General features: G+C 37.3%; 1 protein-coding gene across 2 annotated transcripts in view; it reads left to right on the top strand.

The window, feature by feature from the left end:
• The window catches only part of VWA8 (von Willebrand factor A domain containing 8), a 376,366-nt gene that overhangs the window by 149,046 nt on the left and 212,309 nt on the right, over positions 1-15,011 (top strand). For both annotated transcript variants that reach the window (XM_066380832.1, XM_066380831.1), the window contains exons 19-20: positions 2,916-3,022; positions 10,074-10,145. In XM_066380832.1, coding sequence (XP_066236929.1) covers positions 2,916-3,022; positions 10,074-10,145 — 179 coding nt within the window. The remainder of the gene's footprint in view (positions 1-2,915; positions 3,023-10,073; positions 10,146-15,011) is intronic.

The raw sequence follows: 15,011 nt of genomic DNA, 5'->3' as shown, positions 1-15,011 counted from the left end.
TGGGGACAACTTTGCTTCAGGGGAGCCTTGGCTATGGGAGGGGAAGAGAGAGACAGAGAGAAAGGAGAGGGGAAAGGGTGGAGAAGCAGATGGACGCTTCTCCTGTGTGTCCTCCCTGGGAATCAAACCTGGGACTTGCACACGCAGGGCCAACGCTCCCATTTCCTACCTTCTTAATCTTTAATTTCCACATGTATTGTCATTTGTGTTACTTTTCTCCTGCAGTGCCAGAGTATAATTTTGAATTGGGGGCAGGTTTAATTCTTCCTATCAAAGTTTCTCTTTCTTCATTTAGAGTAACTTCTTTGTGCTTCTATGAGCTGAAGCTCCTACTTTGGGAGCTGGCACATAGAAAGGTTCTCTATTTTTTGAGGTATTTATTACCTGTTTTTTCAAAATATTCAGTGTGTGACCATTCTCCAAAGGGGACTGCTGTGGTTTTCTTTATGGTTGGTGTTTAATTGTTGAGGATACAGTGAGGTAAGAATTGATATTAATAAAATAAGATGCCTTTTTTTAATGTAAAACGACAAACTCTGCATACTGATTTATCTGGGTATATATATACGGAGCCAGTTCAGAGACAGAATAACTTTGGTACTTTTGGACTCAGTGTTACTTGATTCAATTTTTAAGCATATCCAAAGAAAGACTGCATCATTTAGACGATAGTGTGTTTAGTCTTGGAGACAGACCAATATTAGCATTTCCCATCTAAGCCTTGTGTAGGGAATAAGGGACCTAAGTCAAGAGACTTATGATTCCTCTGATTCCATTTATCTTTAATGTCATCTCTTTTAAAATTAACTTACTTCACTTTTGTTCAGTGGCCCTGCTCACCAATGCTGATAAGGATTTGGCTTTTTCCATGCAGGTCTTCCTCTAGATCAGCGGTTCTCAACCTGTGGGTCGCGACATTTTTAAATAAAATATGTATTTCCAATGGCTTTAGGCGACCCCTGTGTTTTGGTCGTTCGACCCCCGCCAGGGTCGCGACCCACAGGTTGAGAACCGCTGATCTAGATAATATGCTGATATGACAACCAGTATATCATGTAGTCCATATGAAAGTTGCAGTTTTCATTGCAATGTAATACTTTACAATTCTGATTTTATATGTTAAAATTTACATATTGATCAGACTCTATGTCCTTTAATAATCTCGTGAGAGTTAGGTTTGTAATCTGCTGTGATGACAAAATCAGGTTTTGAGCCTATTAGGCTGAGGACTTGACAGATTTACCAAATAATGCCATCCTCTGAGACTTCTTAGCAGATTGTTATCCAGCTTTCTTCCAGGAAACTATAGTATCACCATTCTTACCATGCATTTCTCTTTTCTAGCTTGAAATTTTAACAATAAGCATTGATTGATTGAATTAAATTGTCATAAATTCCTAACTGTGCTAAATATTTTTATAAACTAAACCATGACTGATACCAGATGTTTCAATTTAAAATTTTGTGTGTCTTCTCAACATAAAAGTATCTATAGTAAATTCCTTGTCTTTTCTTTTACACTTTTATCTTGGGTCTATTTCAGAGACCTGATGGGAGTAAATAAATAATAAACTCTCAGTATGACAGCTTATAGTTCTTTTCCCATACACAGCTTGTAAATAAAAGGAAAATGGTGAGGATTTATTGAGAGGTTCACTGTGCTTTGGCAAATGTGTAGCACTCAGCAGTGATTACACAGGGTGACAGCTTAACTATTTTTAGTTTAAAATTGTTCAGGGTACTCCATAGATGCAAGTGTTGTTTTTCCACCTGTCTTTTAAAATGGTTTAGCACAAAAATAGTAATTTTCTTATTCAGAGTAGGGAGGAAAAAGATGGGTCAGTAAAAGATGGGCACTGTAATTGCCTACCTGCTTGTTAGGATATTTCCACAGAATGGAATATTATTTGGAGTCCAAGGATTGAATTTACTCCACGTGGCAGAAGAAACATCAGTTCTATTTTTAGCTCTACCCATACTAACTGGGAGATTTTAAGCAAATTGTTTATGTTTTTCTTAGCTTCCTCATAATTCTTGTCTTGTTATTAGGGAAATTAAATGAAATGATATGAAAAAACAATGAGCTGAAACTTCTCATTTGGGATCTGGCACATAGAAGGTTCTCAGTAAACCACAGCTTCTGTTATTGTGATCATCAGTACTACTACAACTAGTACTCACAGTGTTATTATTACTGGCCTTGGCATAGATTAGTGAACATGTATGCATGATTACTCTAGGGACTACCCATGAGATATGTTCCCTGACTTCAAAAGTGGATTATTTGGGTTCCTGGTTTCAAAGAGCTCAAATTCCATTCTAGACCAACTCTATGAGACATTACAATAATAATTATCACAAAATAATTGTGTAGAACCAGGATGCTTATGTGAAAATACAGATCTCCTGGACCATCACTGAAAATAGTAATTTGGGAGGTCTGGCATGGGTTGATTTATTTGTATTTTTTGACTAAATATCTGGGCTATTTTCATGTGGGGTTTTTGAATGGTTGGGACCTGACAAATTATATTCAAGGCACTGCAGAACTTTTGAATGTGTATTTTTGGCTTATATATATGTGACAGTCATTGATCGAATAAGATGATTAAGGTGACTTGACTCAGTTCTTGGTTTTGTTTTTTCCTCTCAGTTTTATCTATATGCTGTTTGTATCTACCTTGTTTTAATTAAATTTTATTACATTTTTAAACATTTAAAGCTTTTTGTAGAGCTTTAAGCTTTTTATGTAGTGCTAAAAACACTGTAGTGTTAGTTCTTTTATATGCTAAATTAAAATTCCTTGGTGAGCTCACAAGATATTAAAAGTGCTACATTGCATTCTGTATGGGCTGAACTTGAGTTCTCTGAGGACAGAGCTATGAGTAATTCTCCGTCCTGTGTGAAATTTTTAGGTGAAGTAGCATCCGGATCCCTGCGGATTGGAACTGTTAGTGCACCAATCTGTAATGCCCATGAGAAAATGAAAGTGCCCGATGTCCTGTTCTATGACAACATTCAGGTAAGAGCCTTGCTTTTCATTCATGGATAAATCACCACTTACATTGTAGTAGTTCATTCTGGTTCAATGGAAACTTTAATTATTTTTATAATTTGCTAAATTCAGTTTAGATGATGCAAAGCGAAGTGTTGAAACATCTCCCATCAATGCAATGTAATATTGGAAGAGCTGCTGCTATGATTAGAGTATAATAAATTTTATATGTGCATGTATACTATGCTTTCAGTAAATAAAATTAAATTATGTTATTAATTTTTTTTTTTTTACAAAGACAGAGAGAGAGTCAGAAAGAGGGATAGACAGGGACAGACAGACAGGAATGGAGAGAGATAAGAAGCATCAATCATTAGTTTTTCCTTGTGACACCTTAGTTGTTCATTGATTGCTTTCTCATATGTGCCTTGACCGCAGGCCTTCAGCAGACCGAGTAATCTCTTGCTTGATCCAGCGACCTTGGGTCCAAGCTAGTGAGCTTTTGCTCAAACCAGATGAGCCCGCACTCAAGCTGAGGACCTTGGGGTCTCGAACCCGGGTCCTCCGCATCCCAGCCTGACACTCTATCCATTGCGCCACCGCCTGGTCAGACAAATTATACTATTAAATTTAAAACAAAGTAGAACTAATGCTTTTGCTTTTCTGTTAGTTAAATCATTTTTGTTCAAAGAGGGGTGTGTCAAAGAGGGGAAATTCCTTCGTATTTCTTTCCTTTTCCTGAAAATTCTAGTATTTTCCTATTCTTTACTATTTCTTTCTTTCTTTCTTTTTTAAGAGAGAGGAGTAGATAATGTCCCACTTGTAAACTAAGCTGTAATTTTGGACCTTCTACTAAGATGCAGAAATAAGTGTATAAACTGAATGCTTTATTGTAGATGTTCACTTTAATAAGAATTTTTTCCAGAGAAAATCACTCATAATATAAAAAGTTATTTTTCTTTTCCAGATTCTCTGTCAAGTGGTTATATAGTTTATAATAAAACTCTTAAATTTTTCTGTAATGTTTGGTCACTAATCTGCAAGGAAAGGTTATATAAATGTAAGGTTATAAAAATAATAACCTTACATTTACAAATTATGTTAGAAAAACTTCTATCTACTCTTTTCCCCATACTAAGAATTTAGGAATACTAAAGTAAATTTTTTTATCTGCCATTTTCCATATTTTTTATTCAATAAGTACCATACTTTATATCCCTATATTATATTAAGAACATAGAAAGTATGTAGGCAAATTCTTTTTCAATAAAAGTATTAATGAAATATTTTGAAATCTGTCAAAACTTTTATCATCTATGGCATGGTTAATATCATAATCCAATTTGCTTTTTATTCATTCTGAAGTCCATTAACTAATGTAGATTTTATTTTGTTCCAGAGCATTAATGTTCTTATTAAGCAGTAGAAAAATGAACAGAAAATAGTTACTTATAAGACACAGAGGAGGGAGAAAAAAATCTTGCCTATCAATAAAGGCAGAAACATGATTTGTAAGGGAAATATACTATTTTGAAATATTGATGGCATCACATTCTGTCCATGTAGTAGAAAGTAATAAAGAAAAAAAAAGTCAGGAAACTTTGATATGAGTGACAATTTGAAAAACTCCATGGTAACAAACATTGAAGAGACTTGCCATAATGTGAGACCGTAGGAAATTCAGTAACGGGGAGGGCTGTGGTGCCCTTGAACAGTGTCTGTTGCCATGGTGCTTATGACGTAGACATTGAGGTCCGTCGGGCTGCTGTGAACTTTACACAGTGGCCCTGAGGGACTTTATGTAGCCTATCTCCAAACATACCTTCTCTTCATAAAGTATGAATTAACCATTAATGAAAATTTTTATCTGTACCAATTCTAGGGACAGTGGCTTGATTAGATTTGCTTTTGTTGCATACATTACTGTCTCCTTCTGTGCTGTACTTTCTCTTTGAAACAGTGGTCTTCAGTGCCTTGTTCTATGCCCTATGGTCCTCTTCTCACATTGAAGTGACACTGATTTTTAAAATGCTTTTCCGTACCACTAATGCAAAGTGTTGTGTTCTCTTTATTTTGTATCTTCAGCAAATAGCATATTGCCTGGCACATAGTGACTGCTGGATAAGTATCTGTTGAGTGAATTAATGAAAAGATGAATAAGATTTTGAGTGTTCATAATCAAAAGTATTATTTCATTAAATCTGTGATTAAGGAATATTACATTTGCAACAGTAAGGAGGAGAAATAGGAGGAGAGTGTAATAGCCATTTAATAAACTTAATGAGCTTTAGAGCTAAAAAATTTTAATATATCTACCATGTGTCAAGCCTTGTCATAAAGTATTAGCATACTGAGATTAAAACACACACACACACACACACACACACACACACACACACACACACACACACACAGTGCTGGAGCTCAAGCTGCCAGAGTCTGTCAAGGGGGAAGGAGGACAAGTAAGGACACATAGTTACTATAAGTGCGATGGAAATATGCACAGGTTACCATGGTAGCATTGATGAGGGGATGGTCCCAGACTGGAATGATTATAAAAATGAGTTAACCAGGCACAGTTCAGAGCTCTTTCAGACAGAAAGACTAGGATTTGCGGAGACTTGGCTATGTGAGAGAATAGCTAATTTAGGGAGCTACATACAATTAATTGTTATTGGCACAGAGCCAAGGTTGCAAATGGAAGAGTGACAAGAGATCAGGCTGATGAGTAAGGAAGAGTCACATCATCTGGACCTTGCTAATTGGGGAATTTGGATGCTGTTCAGAAGAACTGAGGAAGCCATTGCAAGTTTTAAGCCCATTTACGCTTTTGCTTACTTTGCATTCACTCTTTAACATCGTCTGTATTGGAATGAATGCAGAGCGACCAGTTAGGAGATTGTTGCAGTAGTCCAGGTGAAAGTTAAGGATCTGAACAAAGGCAGTGACTGTGGGCACAGAGTGGGAAGGACACATTGCAGGGCTATTTAGGAGGCAGACAGAGTTAATAGAACTTCATGTTAGGTGAAAGACAAAGATTCTCCTTCCAGAAGCACATAGTCTGGTGCAAAAGTGAAAGACAAAAGAGTAAAGAGAAAATTATTCTAACTTGTTCCCGTGACTGGAATTCAGTGTAGGAGAAGGAGAGTGGTAGATGAGACAGGGACTCAACCAGTAAGTTAGGGAGTGCCTTTTGTTCAGAGGTACTAGGACTTGTTTAAGGAATGCTGAAGAAACACGCAGCCTGAGTGTGAGCCGCAGAGCGGGAGTCAGCACAGGCACACTGGGGGATGCTGTGGTGTGGTTCCAGACCACTGCAGAAAAGTGAGGATATCCATGAAGCAAGCTGTAGTCTTTTTGCTAGTGGAGGGTCTTGCTTTCAGTTAGTGAAAAAAAAAAAGCAAAATCTGGAAAGTGCAATAAGGTGAAACACAGTACAATGAGGTGTGCCTGTACTGTAGAGACACGTTGGCTCAAGGGGAGATGCAGTTAGGGAAGCCAAATGGGCTTGTCGAGATCTAGGCCAGAGGTCATAAAAACCTAAGTGAAAATGTGGGGATAAAAATGAAAGGCTAGGGACAGTTAGCTTTTTGGTGGCTTAATAGCTTAGACTTGGTGTTTAATTGGCTCTTGATAAGGAGGAAAGAGGTGGGCGGATGGATGATGATGAAAGGCGTTTGGCCAGGTGGTAGAAAATGCTACTATTAGGATGAAAGGTACAGGATAAAGAATGAATTTGAGAACAAAGTAATGAACCAAGTTTTAGATAGGTTGAGTTTGAGGAAACTTGGAAATAACCACGTGGTTCACGAGTTAGTAGGACAAGGCTGGAATTGAGGAGGAAAGTCTTGCTGTTGCAGATGAGTGCCGAGTTGGTAGCTGAAGCCATGGAACGGATGAGAGAGGAGTTAGGGAGTGTAGGGTCAGAAGTAGCTCTTCAACCACTGAAGTGGGCCTCCCCAACCCTGCATACGACTGTACCCTGCATACAATTGTCCCTCGGTCCTCAAGCGGGTGCCGTGTTAAACCAGACACAACCTGCTTTGCCCTATGCTGTGACGCCTCATCCCCCTACCCCCAGGAAAGCAGGCAAAAATATGGAGAGAACAAGTGAAGGAACATGGGAAATGTAAGGACTTACCGCAACAAGAAGATCCTATTTAGAAGACCAGAGAGAAATTGTTAGAGAGGTAGGAAGTAATCTGGAGAAACAGAACAGGGAAAGGAGACATTTAAGAAATTCTCTGTAATACTAAGTGAGCCAAGAACTTAAGAATTACCGTATTTTTCACTCCATAAGACGCATCCGACCATAAGACACACCTAAGGTTTTAAGGAACAAAATAAAAAAAAACCCCAATATTCTGAGCCAAATGGTGTGTTAAAATATTAATAAAATACCGTATTTTTTGCTCCATAAGATGCACGGGCATTTTTTCCTCCACTTTTGGGGGAAAAGGATTGCATCTTATGGAGCAAAAGATATGGTATGGAGGCAGTTACCTGAGCCTTACTAATATCTGTCGGTTTGAATAATGTAGTTAGATGTAATAAAGGTATGAAGTAGGAAGACATGAGAAAAAGTAAAGAAGGCTATAGCTATAGTTTGGATTGTTTTTCAGTATTTTATGTTGATTTTTTACCTGGTTATACAGGGGCTCATTCCAATTTTTCTATCTATTCTTTATGCAGATTAGCCCATTTATTTCTGGGAGAATTGAATGAAAGTTGTTTGGGAATTGGCATTGGCCTTTCATCTTAGTTAAAAGGAAGATGTCTCCAGACCACATTATCATTAGCACCCAGATTAAAAGAGTGTTCTAGGACTCCTTTTGAACGAGGGTGAGCATTTACCCTGGTTTGCTCAAGATGACCCCTGTTTACATTTGTTGTCTCAGTAGAAATATTGATAATGTCTCTTTTTATTCTTAAAAGTTTCCCAGAAGAGACTCCAAGCCTTGTTAAAATTCTGGCTGTATGTTATATCTGAAAACTTTTTAAAAAATAGAAACCTCCAAGATAAACATTAGGGAATACTCATTTGTTCTTGAAGGAAGGAAAACTTTCTCCATTTTTCTTGCTACAAAAGAAACTCTGGTGTTGAGTTTTAGAAATTCTTTATAAATTTTGGTATTAACCCCTTACAAACTTATCAGTGAATATGTTCTCCCATTGTGTAGGTTGACTGCTGGTGGGAATGCAAACTTCTGTAGCCACTGTGGAAAACAGTATGAAATTTCCTCAAAAAATTAAAAATGGAACTGCCTTTTGACCCAGCTATCCCACTTTTAGGAATATATCCTAAGAATACCAAATCACTGATTCGACAGAAGATATGTACCCCCATGTTTATTGCAGCATTGTTTACAATAGCCAAGATTTGGAAAGAGCCCAAGTGTCTGTCAGTGAACGAGTGGATTAAAAAGCTGTGGTACATATACACAATGGAATACTACACAGTCAAGAAAAAGAAAAGAAATCCTACCTTTTGCAATGGCATGGGTGGACCTGGAGATTATTATGCTAAGTGAAATAAGCCAGGCAGAGAAAGATAAATATCATATGATCTCACTTATAAGTGGAATCTAATGAGCAAATGAACTGAGGAATGGAATAGAGGCAGAGGTGGGGTCACAGGGAGCAGAGGAACAGCTGTCAGAGGGAAGGAAGATGAGGGGGTGGGGTCAGAGAAGGTGAAGGGGTTAGTGAAATTTTAAATATATAACACAGAGATATAGGTAACAGGACAGCAAATCCCAGAGGGAAAAGGGGAGGGAGTTACGGGGAGGGGGGCAAAGAGGGTGTAATGGGGGTCACGGGGGTGGGGGTGAGAGTGTTATATTGAGCAGGACACTTGGATCCATGTTAACACAATAAATTAAAATTAATAAAAAATTAAAAGAAACTCTGGGGTGAAATTGCTTAATTTTACTTTTACTTGTAAAAGTAAAATATTCTAGATATCAAAAAAGTCCACAAACCAAATTGGGAAAAGAAAAGCAAAACACAAATTAGAAAAATATCTACAGTATATATATAGTAGATACAAAATGAGGAGCCAATTTAGGCAAAATAGAGAGACTTAATCAAATTTTAAGATTGAGCTCGACCTATGCTGGCGCAGTGGATAAAATGTTGACCTGGAACACTAAGATCTCTGGTTCAAAACCCTGGGCTTGCCAGGTCAAAGCACATATGGGAGTTGATGCTTCCTGCTCCTCCCCCCCTTTTCTTTCTCTCTTTCCTCTCTAAAAATGAATAAATTAAAATAAAATAAATTTTAAAAAAGATTGAGACAGTCAGATTCTTCTCTCATCCATTCCATGGCTTCAATTACCAACTCTACACTGTCTTTCTTACAAGTAGGGAATGTCAGTAACTTCAGTACTTATGAGGCCAGTATTGTTTGATGCAGAAAACCAGGAGAAAGTTAATGTGGATATTAATCATTCTGGGATATAGCTCCCCCCCCTCAGCCCCCACCTTCCTGAGCCTTTGTGACCTACTTATAGTTGTCTTATGTTTCAGGATATAAAAAAGCAATGTAATTTCCTTTGTGACTATTATAAACAACTTTAATCTTGTTCTTTTATTATATTGTGTCATAATTTGAATAAAAACCGTGGGACGTAAATAATGTATGTTTTTAATTCTAAAGCTATACATCCTTTGAAAGTAATGGCTAGGAATAAATCAGTGTAAAATGTTCCAAGGAAATCCACATTTATTTTGGAAAGCCTTTGTATATTTATATTAGCAAGTGTTAATTTAAATCTTATATTAAATTATGAGCCAACTCTACATTGTGAGATAACTGAAAAATATTTGAAATATTGGTGAGTAGCTTAGTTTTGCTCAGGTAAACTATTTCAGGTATTCCATATCAGTGACTTAATTGGTTATATAACTTATTTATAACCACAGCATTAATTTTTGTTTTTCTAAAAAATCAAATCATTTGGGTATTATCTATTATGATAGATATTTTCCTTTCCATTGAAAATATTATTATAATTAACTTTCTTGTTTCACCTTGATTATGCAAAAACACAATTAACCTGTAGTTCTTTTTCTCCAGCATATGATGGTGATGGAAGACATGCTCAAAGACTTTCTTCTTGGAGAACATCTGTTATTGGTTGGTAATCAGGTGAGTTATGGCTGGAATTCAGGAACTAATGAATAATTGATAGGAATAGTCTAAAAGCAGTGAGTTTTTGTTTTTGTTGGAATAAGTTTTTAGAAATGATTCTTCTTTTCTCACCTAAATTACTATTTTAAATAATAAGGGTCTTCTGCCTTCTAAACTTTAGAATCACCTCAGGGCTTAACTCACCACCCCCCACCATCCCGGACATTTAATCAGCCATCAGGTACTGTTCATTCTGCCTCATAAATACCTTTTTTTATCACATTACCACAGCCTGGCACCTGGATTATAGCTATAGTTTATTACTATAGCTGCACCACACCTTAATCCCACTTTGATCTGTTCTCTACTTGACAGCCAGATTGATACTAATAAAACTAAAATCTGATTAAGTCTCTCTTTTGCCTAAATTGGCCCCCCTCTGCCCTTAGGTATAGTGTTCAGAATGGCTTTTAGTGTCCTGCGGGATCTCCCCCAGTCCTTCTCTCTGGTCCTCAGACGGGGCTTCCTCCTTTCTGCACTCCGTGTGAGCTTGAGCCTCTCTGAGCTCCTGCAGTTTTTCTCTCTGCTCTGGTCTTTGATGCTGCTCTCCTCTGCATGGAGCACACCCAGTCAGCCCCCTTCCCACCTCCCCCAACTCCTGGAATTTCTTACCTGGCCTCTAGCTGAGTTACGATTGCCTTGCTTCTCTGTGTCCTTCTCTCTCCCTCTCATCACGCTAGTTGTATGTTATTGCATGTACATGTAGAATGATATCTTCCACACTTGTCTATATGCTCCTCAAGGGCAGAGACCACAGTCCTCTTGCTCATCTCTGTATCCTCAGTTCCTAGTACAGTACCTGCTACACAGTAGATATTCAGTATGTGTTTATGGAGGGAATGGATGAATATTTTATGTGTAGTAGGGTTCTGTTCATTTTCCTTAATTGAGTTATCAGACTCACAATGAATACCACCTTTAGTTTTTTGACATTGGTCTTATCTCAAGGACAATAAGCTTTCAGAAGGAGGTTGGTCTTAATTTTTTCTTTTTTTAACCTATAAAAACAAAATATATTCTTTAGTCCTTCAAACTTATCATTTTAAAATGTTGATTGTAAAAAATGGGACAAATACTTTACTGGTTGAGTGCACAGGCTTGGCAGTTAACTGGCTAGAGGTCTAATAGCAACTCTTTTACAGATGGCTCGTGGCTTTGAGCACGTTGCTTATCTTACTAAGGCTCAGTTTCCTTATATCTCACCGGGAATAAAAATTGTACTACTTTATTGAGTGAATGTAAAGATCACATGAGATAATGAATGGAAAGCACTTCACACAGTGCTTGGCTCATTGTAGATGCTCAGTTAAAATTAAATCCGTGTGTCACTGTACTATTAAAAAGCACTTTAGTATTCTCTTGTTTTATTTTTTTTCTAAACTATTAAAAGGAAAGTGTTAAATTATACACGGAGTTTTTTTTTCACTGTTTGAAAAGTTCTGCCTAATCTTATGTACTGAGAAATCATTTTTCCCAAGTAGGAGGAAGAAGAGCAGTTAATAGCCCAGCTTTCAGTCCTTGACACTAAAGCCTAGGGTGACAGGAGATTCTAAGACAAATTGACTAAATTTTTTATTTTGTAAATTTGCAGCTGCTTAGTAAAGGAAATAGGTAAATTAGATAGTATCTAGGGCTGTCCACTTAAGAGAATAAATAGTTATCATTCAACTGGTTATGGTAACATACTGAAAGGATTGGAGACTAGCAGCATTTTCACTAGGAAAGAATAGTACAACACTAATTATTTTTAAATTTCTAGTAATAATTATGTGCTAATTAGTATTTAGTGAATTGAACAAGGTCTCACTTTGTGCATGCTTACACTTACCAGGTCAGGGAGTACAAAAGTAGACCAAAGTGCTGGTTAAAAATCCAAATAGAGCTTTGTGAGTACTTCAGCCAGTTTTAGTTCCTTTCAGACTTGTTTTCAGAAGCTAATGTCAGTGTTAAGATCTCAGCAAGAGTTTAGAGTCTTTTTTTTCTAGCTTAATTGAAGGCATAATTGACAAAATTATACTATATTTGAAGTGTACAATGTGATAATGATGTATGTATATGTTATTAATAATTATACATTATTATACTTTGTGACAGGAGCCTTCTCACTTACATAATGCCCTCATTCATTATGCTTAGACTCTTGACCACTTCCATTTGGCGTGCATGAGGGGGGATAAAGCCCCCTGTGGTATTCACTGGCAGGTTCCCAGCTGGTACCCCACAGAGGGGTGCTTTGTGAAGGACTGCTATGGAGTGATGTGCTCTCTTTCCCTGTGCTCGGCTCCATCTAGACTTCTTTTCCTTTTGTGGTTATAGTAACTCAGGTCCTTCATCAACAGCTTTGAGAAAATATACTGCTTTGTTTATCAGTGGTATTTCAGCACCTCTCTATACTCTGTGTGCCTCTCACCTTCACCCTTAGATCTTGTGGAAAAAAAAAAAAAGACAGGCAAGTGAAGGCGCAGCTGATAGTGTGAGGACTGCTAACTGGCTGCTCTCTCGGGGGGGGGGGGTATCGCTGGTGTTTCAAATGCAAAGTGACAACCATCTGGAAAAATGCCTATTTTAATCACATGATTTATATTGAAAATCAGTAAATCATTTGTAGCAGTTAATCTGGCTCCTTTCTTTCTCTTTGTCTTTATAAAAAAACATAATGACAACTCAAAAAAAAAACAAAATAAAAAACAACCCTCAGAAGTGAAGCTTTGGGAATGAAATATTGACAGAGAAGCCAGCAGTGGAGTAGTATAGTTATCTAATAAAGTGTTAATGAGTCTCTTAATACAAACTGTTTATGGGTAGATACAGTCTACCCAGCCTTCTGTTTGCAAAGTAGAAACTGGCTGAAGTCCATGAAAGAAACTTTTCAACAGTTGAAATTGTAAATTTAGAGATGTTTTGAAAAATTGCTCTGTTACCAGTGATAATATTTTTACATGAGGAAATGAAAAATTCTGTTGATTTTTGAGAAACCTCAAGGTTTATCATCTTTATTAAGCCTAATCCCAAATTTTCTTTCCATGTAATACTATTTTCTATCGAGATTAGACAAGATTTCAAAACTATTCTATTAGGAAGCCAAAAATAGTTTCATAAACATTATTTATGGCAAAACATAGCCCACATCTTTTTTTTTTTTTTTTTTTTTGTATTTTTCTGAAGTTGGAAACAGGGAGGCAGTCAGACAGACTCCCGCATGCGCCTAACCGGGATCCACCCGGCATGCCCACCAGGGGGCAACGCTCTGCCTATCTGGGGCATTGCTCTGCTGCAACCAGGGCCACTCTAGCGCCTGAGGCAGAGGCCATAGAGCCATCCTCAGCGCCTGGGCCAATTTTGCTCCAGTGGAGCCTTGGCTGTGGGAGGGGAAGAGAGACAGAGAGGAAGGAGAGGAGGAGGGGTGCAGAAGCTAATGGACGCTTCTCCTGTGTGCCCTGGCTGGGAATCGAACCCAAAATTTCTCCACGCCAGGCCGACGCTCTACCACTGAGCCAACCTGCCAGGGCCCACATCTTCTTATGGTGAAATAGAATTTATATTTTTGTGGCAGTTTTATAACTTTATTCAGCTATCAGCAGTTATTTCTCATCCACATTAACTGTGTGTAGATTTTTTAAAGTGGTGACAGGTACGTAGATGACCAACGTATTGAGCTTGTTTGGTGAATCCTCATCCTCATCACGTTTCCTGGATGACCACACCCAGATGCAGTATGAAACAGTCCTTATTCCCTTGGCCGAGACAGCTTGTTGAACCTGGTGTCAGTGGGCACATCTGGAGTTCCATCTCTCTCATGGCAAATGTCTGGATCTCTTTGACTGCCGGGGGGCGCACTTCACGGGACCCCACTCCATGGATGCATTAGTGGATGTAGATGGTACTCTCTCTAGTTCACTACCTCGTTGATGGCAGAACAGTCCTTCTTGCCATCACCTTTCTTTGTGGGAGACATTATACAGGACCCAAGTTGGAATGAAAGCAAAATTGATTTTTTTTATCCTTTTAATTTTTTATGTGGGATTTTAGGGTACAGTACATCTACTTTCAAGGAAGTGAGATAGATTTACTGCCTGTCAGTCAAAGGGATAGGGTACGTGGAAATTACGTTTGATGGTCTCATAGTCTATAATAATGCTGCATAACGTAGAACTATTTTTTATGCTGTTACATGCATTATTTTCTATTTACTGTATTTATAACATGACATGCACCTTTCATGCAATCAGAAGTTTCATACTGACTTAAAAAAAAGCATGGGATGATTTTCTATTTATTCAACTTGACTGAGAGGGTAAAAAGAAAAATGCCTATTTATTTTCTAGTCAGTGGAACTTTTTCTGTGCCAACTCTACTCAGAAATAATCTTCTGTCCTTCCCATATCTTACTTTCTTTTTATTTGTAGAACTATATTCTATTTGATACACAAAATACTTATTGTGAATATTTTGGGTTATAGAATTAGCCTGTAGCAGCATTTTTCTGTTGTTTTTGTTTAAAAACTGTAAGAATAACTTCTGTATTTGTGTAAGAATACTTTATAAAATATATAGAGCTTGCATCTATACGCTGGCTTGAGTTTTGAGAGTCAGTTGCATTTTATTAGATATTTGAAGGAAACACTATTTTATCAATGTTTTGTTCTAAAATGCTCAGGTGCCTTTAATATAAGGATTATTTTAAAAATACACAGTATTTTGGTTTAAGAAAAGAAAATTTAATCATCTACAGATAATGATGTGTTTTTTTTGTTTCTGATATTAGACAAAATTCCAAAGAAAGTCATCAAAATGTTATTTATATTTAATGAGGCACAATTAAAA

The sequence above is a fragment of the Saccopteryx leptura genome, chromosome 4 (assembly GCF_036850995.1).
Source record: "Saccopteryx leptura isolate mSacLep1 chromosome 4, mSacLep1_pri_phased_curated, whole genome shotgun sequence".
NCBI lineage: Eukaryota > Metazoa > Chordata > Mammalia > Chiroptera > Emballonuridae > Saccopteryx > Saccopteryx leptura.
Note: the sequence above shows the minus strand (reverse complement) of the source record. Positions and strands in the feature narration are given on the sequence as shown.